The 16,554-nt window shown below is 39.6% G+C and overlaps 1 protein-coding gene across 1 annotated transcript; it reads left to right on the top strand.

The window, feature by feature from the left end:
* The first annotated feature begins 1,160 nt into the window (after window positions 1-1,160).
* Window positions 1,161-14,085, top strand: ptger2a (prostaglandin E receptor 2a (subtype EP2)). The gene is made up of 3 exons (XM_062414724.1): window positions 1,161-1,289; window positions 3,134-4,056; window positions 13,544-14,085. The coding sequence occupies exons 2-3, from the start codon at window positions 3,217-3,219 to the stop codon at window positions 13,832-13,834; spliced, it is 1,131 nt and encodes a 376-aa protein (XP_062270708.1). The 5' UTR covers window positions 1,161-1,289; window positions 3,134-3,216; the 3' UTR covers window positions 13,835-14,085.
* Window positions 14,086-16,554: the final 2,469 nt, after the last annotated feature.

The following is a 16,554-nucleotide window of genomic DNA, read 5'->3' as shown; positions in this document are numbered from 1 at the left end:
AGTCACAAGTGAATTGGAGGGAGTGGGTTTAAGGCGGAGAAACATGCCGGATATGTCACTGGTTCATCAGGGGCAAAGCAGATATTGTAGAAGGGCAAACATTCACTTTCAGCCCGCTGGGAAATTTGAGCTTCAAATCCGTGTGATTGTGGGAGGAAACCCGGGGGAACAGCATGTTATCTCCTCCCATAAAGAAACAATGAACACTATAGAGTCAACACACATACTTTGAATGTTTTGGCATCACGTACAGAAGAAGACAGGTCACACACATAGACATAGCTGCGTGATTTTCCTAAAAATATCAAGTCGCACAAAATAAGTGGTTATTTTTGGGGATGACATTTGCAGGTTAGGACATCAGCACGAGGACATGGACATCTGGTTACAGTCAGCCTGTTCTATGTGCTGTATAGTCAAGGTGAGCATCTGATTCACCTCATTATATACAAAACGTGAATACACAAGGTAGCCAACAGGAGTCAAGTAAATGTCTGCTGTATGTGGAAAACACACTAGTTTCTCTATAAAAGGCCTCTGTTTAAGCCATCATGAATATGTCTTGTTGGATCTGCTGAAAAAATGAGTATTAGTGTTGTTTAAGACATTTATTAATGAAAAATCCCAAATATTTGCTTGTTCCGCTTCTCCACTGTGAATATTTCCTGTTTTATATCGTCTTTAATGAAATATGTATGGCTTTTGGCCTATAACTCATTTTTGACATTTTATAGACTAAATGATTGTTCAAAAAATATCTACAGATGAACTAATAAAGAAAATGATTTTTACACATTATCTGCATACTTTCAATGATTTAGGAGTCTTATTGTGAAGGCGCACAATGACTCAATTGATTCCTATTTGAGAATATATTTTATTACTTTTTTTTTTTTTTTTTTTTAACATCTACACGTTTAAAAAAGGGGGGAAAAGTGAAGTTACAATAAAAATGTATGTTTGACTTCAGGTTGGTATGTTTCAGCTGTTGTCCAGTGATAAAGGAAGATAAAGTTGCAGTTATCTCTGAGCTCCAGCCAGTATTCAGAGGGTGGGTGCACATATATGTCTATGGGTGGGTGTAGCCATGCCGTGTGACGTCAGCGCATCATTCCCTGTACCCCGGCTCTCCTCATGTCTGCTTCATCACACTGCCACTCCTCACCTCCACACGGAGCAGCCTCATGACTGAAAGGAAAAGCAAGTCTCTGCTGCGTGACTAACTCTGGACTTTAACCGCGGAGATAAACGTACAAACAGGACGCGGAGCAGCTCGTGAGAAAAACAAGGTGAGAAGTTCATTGTTTGGATGCGTCTCGCGGCAGTGAAGTCCACGCGGCTGTTCTCTCATTTCGGCGCGAGTTTAAAACTAAACTCCATAAAGAAATAAACCTGCGCGTTAAGTTTCAGTGCTGACTGACAAACTGTAAAGTTGTTTTCTCTTAATTAAGTTCCTTTAATTCAACTTTAAACTACTCTTGCACGTTGCGTTCACTGTCAACAATTGCGCGCTGTGTATCAGTTCATAACATTGTATCTAACTGTAAGGGTTAGGGTTAGTAAGGACTTTAATTATGTTCTATTCTTAAGAGGAAATACGCTTTTAATTTGTAAAACCAGGAGTTGTATCTGTCAAAACGAAAGAAAACCCGACCAGTAATTTTCTTACTGGTCTAATTTTCAGATTGATCCAGCATTTGTCTAAAACAACAGCTGGTAGAATATCAAGCTCTACATTAAACAAGCAGCTGTCCACAGACCCAACACCTGGACACATCTGTCAAAGGTCGCCCCTGTGTTTTTCGGGGGCAGACAGCGGACATATTCACATTGTCTGTGTGCGCTGGGCATTACCAGAGTGGACACGTCGTGCGTTGGACAGAGCGTTAGGTGAGTCAATTATTTGGTTGTTACACACCCAGTGAAAGTAAGGGGTACTCATCCGCAAACAAAGTCATACAAATGGAACAGATGTGTAAGAGTGTGGAGACCTATTTTTTTTTACCAGTTAGTAAATACACACACACACACACACACACACACACACACACACACACACACACACACACAGAGAGAGAGGGAGGGAGAGAGAGAGAGAGAGAGAGAGAGAGGGGAGGCATTCCACGTTTTTCTGAGTAATGCAAGAGCTGCATAGATTTTTTCATTCACACACAGCTGGTAATTTGAGCAGGAAAATCCAGTGTGAAAGGTTCAAGCACAGTTATTGAACTTTAAGTCTGTCAGCTGATATGGTAATATGGTTTAGTTGATATGGGTTAACTGAAGAAACAACAGGAACCACTTTGGGATTTCACAACTCTAAAACTCCTACTGGAGCAGAGTTCAAGCTCTGGGATGTTTCAGTATGTGTAGATTGCTCCTTTTATGAGAGGTAGTGCATGTTTCCTCTTTTTGTGGATCAGTAAAATTAGACAAAGACTTAGGGGTTTGATGCAAACGTGAAATTACAGCGATGAGTGTATTCAATGTTGTTGACATTGAGTTAAAACAGAGTCTCCAAGTAAAGGGAGACTAGTAAACATCCTCTGCCAAATGATGCTGAATATGCTGGACCACTGAGTGGCAAGTACAGTAAACAAATGTTGTTGCCAATTAGCTCTGTTTGAAAATGCGCTCCCATGAAGACTTCCCTGAAGTTCACTCAGAATCAAGTGATCTGTTCAGCAGAGATCTCATGTGACAACAGGACAGTCAGCTGTTATCAGCTGATAGCAGTCCAGGAGCAGCTCCAGGGAATGGTTTAGTTCTTCCAACCATGTGAATGATTCTGATATTAGTGGTTTGTTTTTTTATTGTGTTGTATTAGTTAATCACTTAATTTCCATATATAATACATTTTACTCATGCACTCTGTAATCATCGCGTTAATTGCATCTCTTTGTCCATAAAATATTGATTTTCTTTTGCTGCTCATTTAAAGTTTCATTGACTGTACTGTATGTTAAAGTAAAAATAGGCTGTGACTGCAAGATTGTTAACATAGTTTTTTAAAATAGGCTTTTAACCCTATCCTAGTAAGCAATAATAATAATAGTTCAGAGATTTGTTCACTTTTTCACCCAGCATAGTACACCTGTTGAAGTGTATCGTCTCTCTCTCTCTGTTAAACCAGGATGGCTGCGGACAACTTCCTAAGGACATTTTTTTGACACTTTTTTTTGGAAGCAGAGAGAGATATTTTTAACGTAAACAACCATGTCGGGTCCGGATGACGACCCGTGCCACAGCAAGCACCACATTGACCCCAGGAGGGACCCGACGGTCAGCGCCATCATGTTCGCCGCGGGCATCTTTGGCAACGTGGCCGCCCTGGTGATCCTGGAGATCCGGCGGCGTAGAGACGTGAGGGCCGGGGGCACACGGCGGCGTTCGATGTTTCACGTCCTCATCACGTCGCTGGTGGTCACGGACCTTGCTGGGACCTGCCTGATCAGCCCAATTGTGCAGCTGTCATATGCACAAAACACTACCTTGGTGGGGTTAGGGGTAGGGTTAGGGTCTCCTAATTCTACGCTGGTGTGTTCCTACTTTGGGGTCAGCATGACTTTCTTCAGCCTGGCCACCATGTTCCTCCTTTTCGCTACGGCACTAGAGAGATGCATTGCGATCGGGTACCCCTACCTGTACAACCGGCACGTCACCAAAAAATGTGCCTACATCACAATCCCAATAGTGTTTTTATTATGTACTTTATTCTGTCTCCTGCCTTTTGCGGAATTTGGTAAATATGTACAATACTGCCCTGGCACATGGTGCTTCATTGACATGAACCCTGAGAAGATGCAGGACCAGGTCTACGCCAACCTGTATGCCACCATCATGCTGGTGCTGGTGCTGGCCATCGTGGCATGCAATGGCTTTGTGGTGTACCAGCTGTTCAAGATGTACCAGCGTCGCAAGAGGAACGGCTCGGTGATGGTGAGCATGCGATCCAACAACGACCGCAAGACGCCGTCCATGGCCGAGGAGGTGGAGCATCTCATCCTGCTGGTGTTTATGACCACCATCTTCATCATCTGCACGCTTCCCCTGGTGGTAAGATCCCAGACTCACTAACATACACACACATGCTTACTCTTATACACACTTATGTAGTTTTTTAGGCGAGTAAAGGTGATGACCAGACAAACATTCACTGTCAACAAGCAGCTGACCTTTTAGCATTACTTTTTAAGGTAAATTGACTGTAGGGGCTAACTGAATGCAACAGCAGTTAAAAGATGAAGCTGGGGTTAATTACAGGTCAGCTGGTCAATAGAGTTACAGCAAAAATTGATTAAGTTCCATGATGCTGTGAGTCAGCAGGTCTTGTGAGGCTGCTGTTGGTTCACTAGGTTCACCACATTTCTTCATCTTTAAAAAAGTAACTACCGTAAAAACTGGTGTATAAATTGCACCCGTGCATAAGTCACAGTTTATTTTTGAGGGGGGGGGGTGCCATGCTGGGAAAAATGCTTTTCTATTAAAGACTGGTTTATTTGAATGTACCAGTAGTTATTCATTTATAAACACATATGTTTATACTCCAGAACTTTTTCAATCTACTTTTATATGAAACACAATCAAAACACACATATTACACCTAAACACTGTGTGTCGGGTTAGTGGTTAATGGTTAATGGTCCGGTAATGATTTAACTTAACTTAACTGAACTGGACCGCTATATTAAGCCAGACTGGGTTCAGGGTTAGGCTGAGTTTAAATTAAACCTTTTAAAAGAACACAGTAACTTTACATATTTGATACAGTGTGTAGCTGTGCGCTAACTCGAGTCCCAAAAACTTAATCAGAGCTGTCATTGCACGCAGTAAGGCTCACCAAAGCTCACTGTTCCCAGACTCTGTGTCAGTCCAAGAGTCAAACAAAGCATCATCCTCTGTTCCATCCAGTGGAAAAATAACAAAGTTAGTGAATCTTTTAAGCCTCAGATCTGGGCTCATACTGTCCGTCTCTGCCACAGTTCAATAAAACCTACTCATCTGTGCGCTTTTACACATCGCGCTTCAACATCTGCTGCTGTCAGTCGGGTCGGTTTGGTCTGTAAATTCTGAAACATCACAGAAACTAAAATAACTCTGATTTTGGATTAACCCTGTTTTTTTCCCTTCTTTTTCCGTACAACATGCAACAGTAACAGCTCATCAATAGTCTATCTATTTTCATTAGCAGCCGAAACAGCTGGAGCAAGCAGCTCATGCTCGACACTGCTGTTTATAGGAAGTTATAGTTCATAAGTGTGGACGCTCACATCGTTATCTTTATAGATATAGTTTTTCTTCTTAGTGTGGACGGCCTTTTACAAACCTATAATCATATCCAAATCCAACCTCTCTCTCTCAACCCACTTATAATAATAGTTGTGTTAAAGGTGCGTCTACAACAATCATTGGGAAAATACTTTACACTACTTAAAACAGACTTTGCTACTCAAGCACTGGATAGTTAAATGTCTTTTTTTTTTAGTCAGGTTTTATCTTTTTTCCTTTCAGTTGTCTTTTCTTTCTTCTTTGAGCAGTGAGGTGCTGAGACACAGTGGCACTTACACAAATCAATAAGTCAGTTGATGTCATGTACTTTAAGGATGGGTACTGGTGCTTTCAGTAAAATATCACCATTTAACTCTAATGCAGTCATTATCAAAATCTGAGCTACATCACATAAGACATATGACATAAGACATAACAAGTGCTACTGTGGACAGCATGAAAACGAAATTAAGTTGGTGAATCCCTGAGTATGAAAAAGAATAAGTACACAATAAATAAGTACACAATATAAACACTAAATATATTAAAATGTTATGGCACAGTATGCAGTACGTATTGCACAGTTCCAGGTTGGGTGGAGTTGGGGTGGGGGTGGTGCTGCTATTTAATAATTTGACAGCTCGGGGAAGGAAGCTGTTACAGCTCGGGGGAAGAAGCTGTTCACAGTTCTACAAATAACAGCAAAGCATTAGTTACTAGTCACTTTGACATGTCACTTAGTTCTATTAACTGATCAAGTCTGGTAAATGTATCTGTGTATGGAAAGTAAAAGCTAGCTATGTGATCTATACTCGATCTATACTCTCAACATGTTTTATTTTCAGTTTATCTCATTTTAAGTTGATGAAGTTAATAATAGGATTGACTGCTCGTTGAACTTTGTGGTTTTGAAACAAATGGCAGACAGCCACAGAAACACAACAACACTTATCAGAAACATGCCAAAATGTCATGGTGATTTAAATGTTACGCAGTGAGTCTGATACAAAAATACAGTATTTGTTTAATTGTGTCTCTGCTCACTTTTGGCATTTAGTGGAAAAGCAGCTATTCATAAATAATACAATAGACTATGGGCGGTTCTGATGCCAAGCTGTAGACAGGAAACGCTGTATCAGTGGCATTCACTGCAGGTCTGACTCAGCCGCTTGATGCGATACATGTGATGCCACAGGTGTACAGTAAATGACTAAATATAGACATCATGACAGTGAATTGGTAGATGTACAATGTAAAGAAAAGTCCATTCAAAATTTAATATTTAGATCATTTTCTTGGTTTTAAAGTAAAATATAAATAATCAGTTTACAATTACTACTGTCAAAAATAGACGAGGTGCTGTTTTAAAGGGGTTTACAGTCTATTCTTACCGCAGAAGTCATCTTTCATACATAGATTTAAACCTTGTAGATTAATTATCAAATATAATTTTCTTTTCTTTAATCTTATGCTGCACATTCACCTCGATTTCACTAAAGTGGGTTTAAGTTTGACAGAAAATTACTTGTAATCTTAAAGGTGTCAGTAGTGGATCATAGCCAGTACACAATAAACAATGTTAAAGAGAATTTAAATCAGCCATACAAATACCAACCTTTACATTACAGCTAATACTAGTAAATGACCGTTGGATAATGCAAGATTTGATCAGTAATGTCATCAGGAAGTCATTTGGGTAGACACTGTAATGAGAAGATGAGGGTTACTGGCTCGGAAACCGGAATTATAAATTTGGTGTCAAATTTAGCAACAACAGCAATTTAAAAAAAACATCTGTGACTGATGACTAATTGGATGATGCGCCTAATAGTAATTCACCATCCCTATTAGATACACGAATGATGTACTGCAATGACATTTTAAGGAGACTGACACTGAGATAGCAGTGAAGCTGGTGAAACATTGTGTCCTGTATTAATACGTTGTACACAAGCGGTGCGTAAAGCGATGTTATCAAACTGGTTTTGATATTTTCTGAGTCATTTGACGAACGGTATTCGTAGATGAGCGAGGAGGTTGATTTTGGACACCAGTCACAGCATGAGTGTACTGAAAGACTGAAATCCAACCCACAAATGACTCCTCTAACAGTTATTACCCATAATGCCCTCTCAGTGTGTCTCCTGGGCAATCTGTTCGTAACCACCTTGGTTTTCGAAAGTGTCACTTTGGACTTGGAAATGGGGGATCGATAACACTCCCAGCAGTATATGTTGTTGTGCACTTTATCGCAGACTGCTTTAATGAGCCATCTAGCGCGCCGCTGCGTCTCAGTTATGGCTTAAAATCTCTGCAGCGATCGTATCATATTGCTTAATAGCATCTACGACGTAACAAACACAGACCACAGAAAAGAAAAAGTCCTTAAAATGAGAGAACATTTCTGACACTTAAAAACATTCATGTGTGTCCTCTTTTTTTTTTTTTTTTTTAAACCACTTTAACTCCACTAAACTTAGGCTTAAAACTGCATCATGAAATACTTAATGGAGCCACTCTGTATAACAGATCCTACCTATTCAGGGGCTTTAATGGACTCAAGCAAGATTAAAATGCAAATTGCCACTAGCTTCATTATGGTGCCAAAGCTCCCTGTGTAAGTCCGTGAAATGTAAGAGGCAGATACTGCTTATTGTTGTACTGCACCATAATGAAGACTTGACATCAGACATATCCACAGGGCGTTAACAGTAAACTGGCACAAAAGAGAAGATAAACTTAAGGTTAGTTTTGGAAAGAGCATTAAACTGCAATCACCTGCCTTCAGTAAAACGCCTGTACGCAGGTGTTTAGACAAAGTGAAGGACGCTGGGATCGGCTTTCTATAGCCGCTTTCTTTCCTCCCTGCCTCAGCAGGAGGTTGAATTAAACACATGACTCGGGTACAGTCAAGTCAAACAAGGACAGACGGTGAAAGGCGGCAGTGGCAGGGGAGAGAGAGAGAGGGAGAGAGGAGATTAAGAGGAAGGTAAACAAATTAGACCAGAGCAGATACTCTCTGTGCTCTCCACAGGTCTTAAGAAAGTAAACTGTTACACCAGAGTTATATCATATTGATGCAGCAACGGATTTAGAAAGAGATCAGTGTAAGCCTTTTGTAATGTCTGGGAGAGTTGTGATTAAATATGTTGATTGTTCACAGTATCATAAAGTTCTTGCTATGCTTAGAAGGATTCAGTTTGGTTTAGTTGGATCTTGTTTCTTTGGTTTTATTAAATCACTCTTCATGTCAACTCTGGTAGTATTGAAAAGGAGGTCAGCAAAAACAACACTAAGTTACACTTCAAAGATGGGAAAAATTGCACAAATACCTCGAATTCCATTGCTTTGTCTTTCTACATGTGTCCAGCTGTCAGACTGTTTTACCCTCTCTGATCAGATGTCCAGTGATACTCCGTCAATCTTTCACCACTGCAGGCAGAAATAACCATATCATTAAATTCAGCCCTCTGTGATAAATCAGTCTTATAATGAGAATCCGACGTCACACCTTCAGCTAAATCACATTCTCCTCTCCTCTGCGCTCATATTTCCACAGAATGGCCACATTAGCTTATTGGCTGACATGTTTATGTGTAGCCCCTGCGGGGAAGATGTAGAAGACCTTTAGGCATATATCATTCGAAGCATATATTAAGTGATTAGTGGGGAGATTCATTTGTGTGGAAGCCGCTCCTGGATATGAAGGTGTAGGAGGATGTTAGCAGGTCTGTCTTGGCCCCTGTTCTTCAAATGTGGATAAACTAATTCAGGCTTACGTGTAGCTATCAGGCTAAAATAATCCTGTTAATTTTCCTGGTTGTTTGAGTAGAGAGTTGAAACCATGATCAGCATTCGTGATTCATGATTGGCTGACTTCTGATCATGTGATTGCAATAGATTCATGGATATTAGTCTCCTTTTACGTGTGTTCCTACATGGTTACCGCTGTTTGAAAGGTCTCCACACTTCATCACTGTTAAACAATCAGCCGTCAGCAGTGACTGTGGTCAGACTAAGTGATGCAGCTATGAAAACCTTATTAAAACACCTCATAAAGCAGCCGTAACTGTATAAACACGCTTCAGCAGAGTGACTTATGTGGTTAATCATTTAATACAGTTTAATGTTCAATTGACGCCCATTGAAATGTCATAGTAAATGTTTAATGCTCTGGCTCCATTCATTTTTATACAGTCAGAGTCCCTCAGCTGAGTTTATGAGGATCGCTCATTGAATTTGAATTATTTTTAAGTTTAGGTAACTCTTCATTATAAAAATAAGTTAATGATAATTACACCAGCTGATCATCAATAACCTGCATTTAAAATCATGATTATATCACCGTTCTTTTCCTAGAAATTGAAGACCGTGAGAAATTTGGATCATAAAATGAGTTCATGTTTGGGCTTTACCTTAAAACATCATCATGACCCAGCTCCGGATTTAAAGACTTGTTGCCCTGACAACAGTTCCTGATGAATTTTAAGCCAAATCATCAACATACTAATAATCATAAACCAGGCAAACTTGTTCCCACAGATAGTTATTTCTCATTGGTTATAAACTTTTTAAGACTTGTGTCACTTGTAAAAAATGAACCGTATCGTGAAACAAATCTGCTACCGTTCTTCATTTGTGAGTGCGTGCATTGTGAGGATGGAAATATTGACAGACGTAGCAACAGTAACTAAGAGGAAGGGTTGGAGGGTTGGGTTAGAATGAAAGATTTTAAGGTTGTGTTATATTTTGCTTAGTTGTTGCAAAGCCTTGTAAGAGTGCACATTCAGACCTACTCAACAATACAAAGAATGCATAATTAATGAAGAGCTTTATATAAACACTCATGGCTGTCCTGCTAGTAATGGGATAGCATAGTGTGAGGTCAGGGTATCACCAGTCAGAAACACACACACACACACATATGCACACACTGCAAGATCATATTACATTTTTCTGCTGATATTAAACTGTGGGCTGATATATATGTGTGTGTGTGTGTGTGTGTGTGTGTGTGTGTGTGTGTGTGTGTGTGTGTGTGTGTGTGTGTTTGTGATGCGCTTCAGGTTATATACGATTGCATTAAAAATTGAAAAGGCCAGACTCTAGCCTTTCTGGCACAGAAAAAGAAAGAAACAGAGTGAGAAAGGTTTGAAATGTAGACATATTTGGATGTTTTTTCACCATATAAACACATGTCAAGACAAAACTTCACTTATTCTCAGATCAGCTATTTCAGTTCGGCTACTGAAAATGAAACTCAAACAGGAGACGGTGTTTTGTTCTCTGAATGTCGACCCCAATTCACAACACTTTTTATTACCCTTCGTGTTGGACAGAGGAGAGGGAGTGAGAGAAGAAAAAAAAAAGCACTCTCGAAGTGTGAGTCGGATTTCACGGCTCAGCCCGGTCAAACTAAAAAAATCTGTCTTCACACACACACACAAAATCCGTTCGTCTGCCCGGATTTTGTCTCATAAACACACACATGGCGAGGCCTGTCGCTAATCCCGGTAATGATCTCATGTGGTTTGGTTTGTAACGGCCCTTCATTCATCTTTCACTCTGAAGTGGTTTGATTTGTTCGAGCTTTTACATCGTCTGTATTTTTTAAGACTTTGTAATGCTATAACTTTTCCCCTGAATGAGTTAAGTCACAAATTTCCTGCATCAAATGAGAAAATGTGGAAAAGTGAAAATTGAAGTGTTTTTCAGTCGTTAAACTAACAGCTGCTGAGGTGCCCGTACGCTAAGCTCCATGGTTAACTGTTTACGGCTGTGGATTTTGCCCAAGCGGCGAAGCCAAAAAAATAACCAATTAGTCCTCATGGCAACAATATAGCCACTGAGTTGTATGACTGAGTAACAGGAAATTGGCCTAATGAGGCTGTTGGCGCATCTATTGCCCTTGCAGGATATTGGGCATTTTTACGGGAGCTGAATGTGAGTCATTTGAGTAGAAAAGCTTTAAATGTGAGACATAAGTAAAATGTATCAACAAGACGATACAGTTACTGAGAAACTTAGTGAACATCATAAATCATAAGTCACCAGAAAATGTAAACGAGGTGACAAATAGAAGCAGTGTTTAGTCACTGGCTCTACTACTTATCATTAGGTCACTATTCCTTTTATTATGGCTGGATATTGTTCCTTTCTGACCTCCAGAGACATCTGCAGCGACAATTTATAAACCTGTGAACTAGTCAGAGCTTCCATGGATTGTTGTTCTCAACCTTGTGCCAGTAGTCCGGGGAGTTTTCTGCTCCTGATTCCAGCCAATCGCAGTAGGCAGTGGTGATAGCCGGCTGATCGGTAGCAGGTTTTAACCGAGCGCAGAAGAAGAACTAATCAGTTGAATCTGCTGGCGTCAGTGGTGCTAATAAAAATAGCTTTATGCAAGAAGTGTTTTCATTTAAGGTCAAAGATTAGGTAATGCAGCAGTTATTGATCAGAGGGGTCCAAGACGACACGTAAAGACAATGTGTGTGTGTGTGTGTGTGTGTGTGCGTTTGTATGCCGATTTCTATCAAGCCTTTCACTCTATTGCATTTGAGTTAAAAGGCAGTTATAATGCAGTAATAATCAATCTGCATGTGACGGATATCAGCACTGGATTCTCAGTTCACTCAACGTTCAACATCTGCCTCCCAGCCTCTGTTCAGGTCACACACAAGTACACACTTGTACACGCACACGGTGACTAATAAGTGGTCTGTGTTTGCAGTACAACAAAGCAAACAAAATGATGCTTCGAGGAACACAAATATGCTGATGAAATTAGAACATCACTCGGTTTCTCGGCAAACATCCTGTGCGTGGATATGTGTGCGCGTGTATGTCGGGTTTATGCATTTCAAGAACATTGATTATGAAGTGTTAGTTGGAGCCAATCATTTAGATGAACACTATTTTCTCAGTGAGCTGCGTATTCTTATTTGCATAGTCTTATCATTTTCACATGCTGGTACTGTGGTGTGTAAGAGTTTCCCTTTTAATCCCCACTTTCATACCAGCCAGTCATTCAACTCACTGATCATAATCTTTAAAGTTCAACACACATTTTTATTTTCTGTTAGAAAAAGCTGCTTGAGAAATGAATTTCTTTTAATTCCGTTTCTTTTAATCTGAGCATCAGCTAAAATTAAGAGAAGGGTGAATTTCATCTCCTGATTTTGATTTAGTCTTTTGAAAATGTGTATTAGTTTAACTTTTATTTTTGTTATTTTTGTTAGATCATAGTCAATAAAGTTTTCCTCAGTGATTTGTGGTTTGTGCCGGCTGTTTTGTTGCAACTTCTTGTTTAAATTTCGGTGGGAAAGTTGGGTGCAGGAGTCCATAAAACTGTTTTTTCCTTTTGCAAACATTACTGGCAGAGACATAATGTTACCAAAATACAAGATCTTGTTTATGAGCATGAAAGAAGAAGTGATATCAGTTTTTATAGAGGAAATGGATGCTGTAAGAGTCTTCATTTTTATTTAGTTTTCATTTCGTTTTTGTTGTGGAGAAAGAATATTTTTCAGTGTAGTTTTTCATTGGTTCAATTAACATTAAAGATCTCAGAACAACCTAAATTATTAGACCGTCTGTATGGTACCATTATTATTTAACATCACAGGAATCATCTACTGATATCTAATATTTCAATTTTGCAGTAACAGTTAAATTTAAATCCATGAGAGTTATGATAGCGTTTCCTCAGTTCCTGTTATTATTTCTTTATGTCTATAAAGTGCTATACAAATAAAGTTTGATTGATTGATTGAGTGATTAAATATCTACAATTTAAACAGTAAAACCCGCTTTCAACCTGAATAGACAGAGGAGACCACTGCTGTATGTGGTGGATAACTATCAGTCTGAACTGGCGGAATGAGAATGAAAGAAAAGGTCAGTCGATTCTGAGGTGTCCCACTTTCTCTCTAATGAATTTTAATGGGATCGAGTCCTCAACAGTGGGATTAGATAAGGTGTAATTACACATATCATTAAGGATCTCATCAAAAAGCACAGCTGACATTTATGTTGAAGAGTGTAAGTGAATCAGCTTGACATTTAAACAGTCTATTTGTATTGTCCGTTTTCCATATCAGACTGCTACACACTGGTCACCCTCTGCATGTGTTACTACTTCAGAGGAATTAGTGTGAAAGGTATAACCAGGATGTCAATGAGGATGTAATTGTGTGTGTGTGTGTGTGGGTGTGCCTGTTTTAGCAGCTAATGTAACAAGCACTATGTCTTTCTCTCCTCTCATCTGTTAATCCCTCAGATCCGTGTGTACATCAACTCAACGATCGATGATCGCAAGGAGTCTCACCGCATGGACCTGATCGCGCTCCGTTTCATCTCCGTCAACTCCATCATCGACCCCTGGGTCTTCATCCTCCTCTCCCCCAGCGTGCTGCACTTTTGCTGGGCCTCCGTGTGCCGAGCCCCCCCGTTGTTCTCCAGGGGCTCCGTGTTTAAATTATCGCTGGCCAAAGACATTTCTCCTGCTAACCTAGAACTGTCTCACTCAAAGCAGGACACTGAAAATTTAAGCAATGTGAGGGAACTATGACCATAGCAGTACTTATTAATATTATTATTATTATTTGATATTTATATTTATTGGACTAAGCACACCGGATTGTGTTCTCCATTGTGATCACATGAAGAGCAGAGGTTTGGGAGGCCACACCATCTCTCAAAAGTGTGTGGTTTTTCTTACCTTTTTTTTTTTTTGGGTGTTGACCCTTTGTGTCAAACTGATAAAATCCTACAATCAGTTCTATCAGCTGGTGGTCATCTTTTGCTATGTGTACTGGGCGTTCCCATCCACCTCTAGCAAGTTCAAACTGACTTCAAATGGAGATGTATATTTCAAGAGTAAAAGCTCAACAGTTCGCCTCCTTTGCTGCTTTTATTTTATGTCTTTGAGGGACTTAAATAAATAGAAAAAAGGCTGCTGACGGGGATCTGACCAAACAAAGACACTTCATTTAGGTTCTGTGTGCTTTTGTCTATTTTGTAATAAGAAAGTCAGTCAGTCTGTCAACCTGTACAGAAACGGGAGTCAAGACAAACAGTGAAGGCAGAGTTAACTGTTGACGTAAGGCATCGCTGCTTTCTACACAGTTGTTACTTAGCCTCGGGGAGGGTGAGTGAGAATTCAGATGTCAAACATATTAAGAGAGTTTTAGAACTGCCTTACACCTGGCATTAACAGTTATTTTCATTATTTAGTCTATGAAATGGCTAAAAGAAAGAGCCCAAATTGATGTTTCTTAAATTGCTTGCACTGTCCGACCAACCGTCCTACACCAAAACAATACTTTGCTATTATAGATGCTATAAGAAGAAACAAATTCTCATATCAAAATATCAAAATAGCGACATGTGAATTTTCTTTAGATCGCCGAAATGGTTTATTGGCTAAATTGTAATCTTAACTGCACATATACAAGAAAAATGTACATGCAGAACAATTGGACTTCATGCATGTAAGAAGATAGTATGTTGGATGGGAGCTGTTTGTCATTAAAGACATGCATTTGGAGGTGTAGATGAAATTTGATTGAAGCGTACCTAGAAGACATGAGCGTCAAGGCCTCAAATATTTACTATTACACATTAGGAGGCATGAGTTTTGTTTGTCAACTCTGGAGTGATCATGAGCTTCTTAACCCCCGCTGACCTTAACATCTGATCTGCTTTGGTAACCTTTTACCCCCCCCCCACATTCCCACTGTGAAAGGTCAAAGGGCGAGAAGCCTGGAGAGACTTTTGTACAAGATATTCCAAACCTTCAGGGTGCCGGAGGGTGGGAAAGAATGATAAACACAAAAAAAGTTGTTTTGGTGGTTGTGTTAATACTTTGTTTCTATGTATTCGTACAGTATGTAGCATATAATATTATAATAAGTATTTTATATTAAAAAAAAACGTTCTTCATATGCGACTGCCGTAACCTTCTGACTTGAAATTTGTGTGCTTCTTATATTATGAAGTAACAGCAGATGCTACATACTCTTAAATACCTGGCTGTACAGTTATTGTTATTCTTGTGGAGCACTAAAATGATGACAGCACATTTGAGCGACTGATGGTACTTTTTAAAGAGCAGATCTACCTCCTTGCCGTTAAAAATAATGAATGTCTCAATCTTTTAATAAGCTAAGGAGTTGTAATATAATAAATGAATATGGTCTTAACTGTAGACTGCAAGTTTGTTTGTCACCCTTTAAAAAGTACCATAGTTTTGTTTTCGACTTGTGCCATTGGAGACACTCATTTCAACCTTAAATCTGCTTGATTTTTCTCTTGGCAGATGCTTTGTTCTATCACATGCCTGAAAGTTATTTGGAAAAAAGCTATGAAAAGAGGGCGCTTAATTTTTATGAACTTTAAAACTAAAGTGCCATTTGAACTGCATTAGTTTTACAAGGGAACATTTTTATTTAACCTGTCTCTTTCCAGACGACTGTCCATGTGAGACAAAGGACGTCTGAGGTTCCCCTTAAAGTTTGCCTCTCAGAGAACACATGGGAAACATCACGATTGCAGATTTCTTTAGGTTTGATAGTTCAAAACGCCCCCACAATCATCAGTCAGTTCCTATGTGATACTAATGAGCTGCTTGCCTACGTCACAGTGTCACTTCCAACAGACTTGATAAGATGAGTTTTCTGGAAAAAGAAACTCATTGTCTCCAGTTTATTGGTATAAGTTACACATTGTGGAATCATACTGGGTTCAAATTACACAACAGCAAACTGAGGAACTGTAACTGCTCCGGAGTCCCTTCCTCTACAGTTAATCAAATACGGACAGGGCTCAAGTATCTGGCAAGAAAATAAGCTACTACAGATTATTGTGTGTCTCATAAATCTCTTGAACAAAAACACTCAAACTGGTGACACAGGTTACCCAAACACCAGACGTCCAGTTCAAATTGAGACTCTGGACCGCGAGCGTGTACAATGTTAGGAAAACACCTGCAGTTTCTCAACTGTGTCGTTTTAGAGGATGCCAGAGAATTCGTGAGCATCAGATAAACTGTGTGTGAGTGTGTGAGAGAGAGAGAAAAAGGCACAGAAGATTATTGTTTGGCTATTGTGTTGTGAGAACAGCAGTTTATTGCCTGCGTTTGTTGGTTCGGAGCTCGGCATAAAAATGTTCAGTATTTACGACAGTGACTTACAGCTTCCTGTGGATGTTATGTGTGAGTTCTGCTTCTATGTGTGTGCGTGAATGTGTGTGTGTGTGTGTGTGTGTGCTCTTTCCTGTTCATTTTTATGA

The sequence above is a fragment of the Scomber scombrus genome, chromosome 24 (genome assembly GCF_963691925.1).
Source record: "Scomber scombrus chromosome 24, fScoSco1.1, whole genome shotgun sequence".
Classification (NCBI taxonomy): domain Eukaryota; kingdom Metazoa; phylum Chordata; class Actinopteri; order Scombriformes; family Scombridae; genus Scomber; species Scomber scombrus.
This window is presented reverse-complemented; position numbering and strand designations above follow the sequence as displayed.

Coding starts and splice junctions, on each gene's coding strand:
- ptger2a (XM_062414724.1), top strand. CDS start 3,217: ATGTCGGGTCCGGATGACGACCCGTGCCACAGCAAGCACCACATTGAC. Junction 4,057..13,543: donor TCTGCACGCTTCCCCTGGTG/GTAAGATCCCAG, acceptor TTAATCCCTCAG/ATCCGTGTGTACATCAACTC.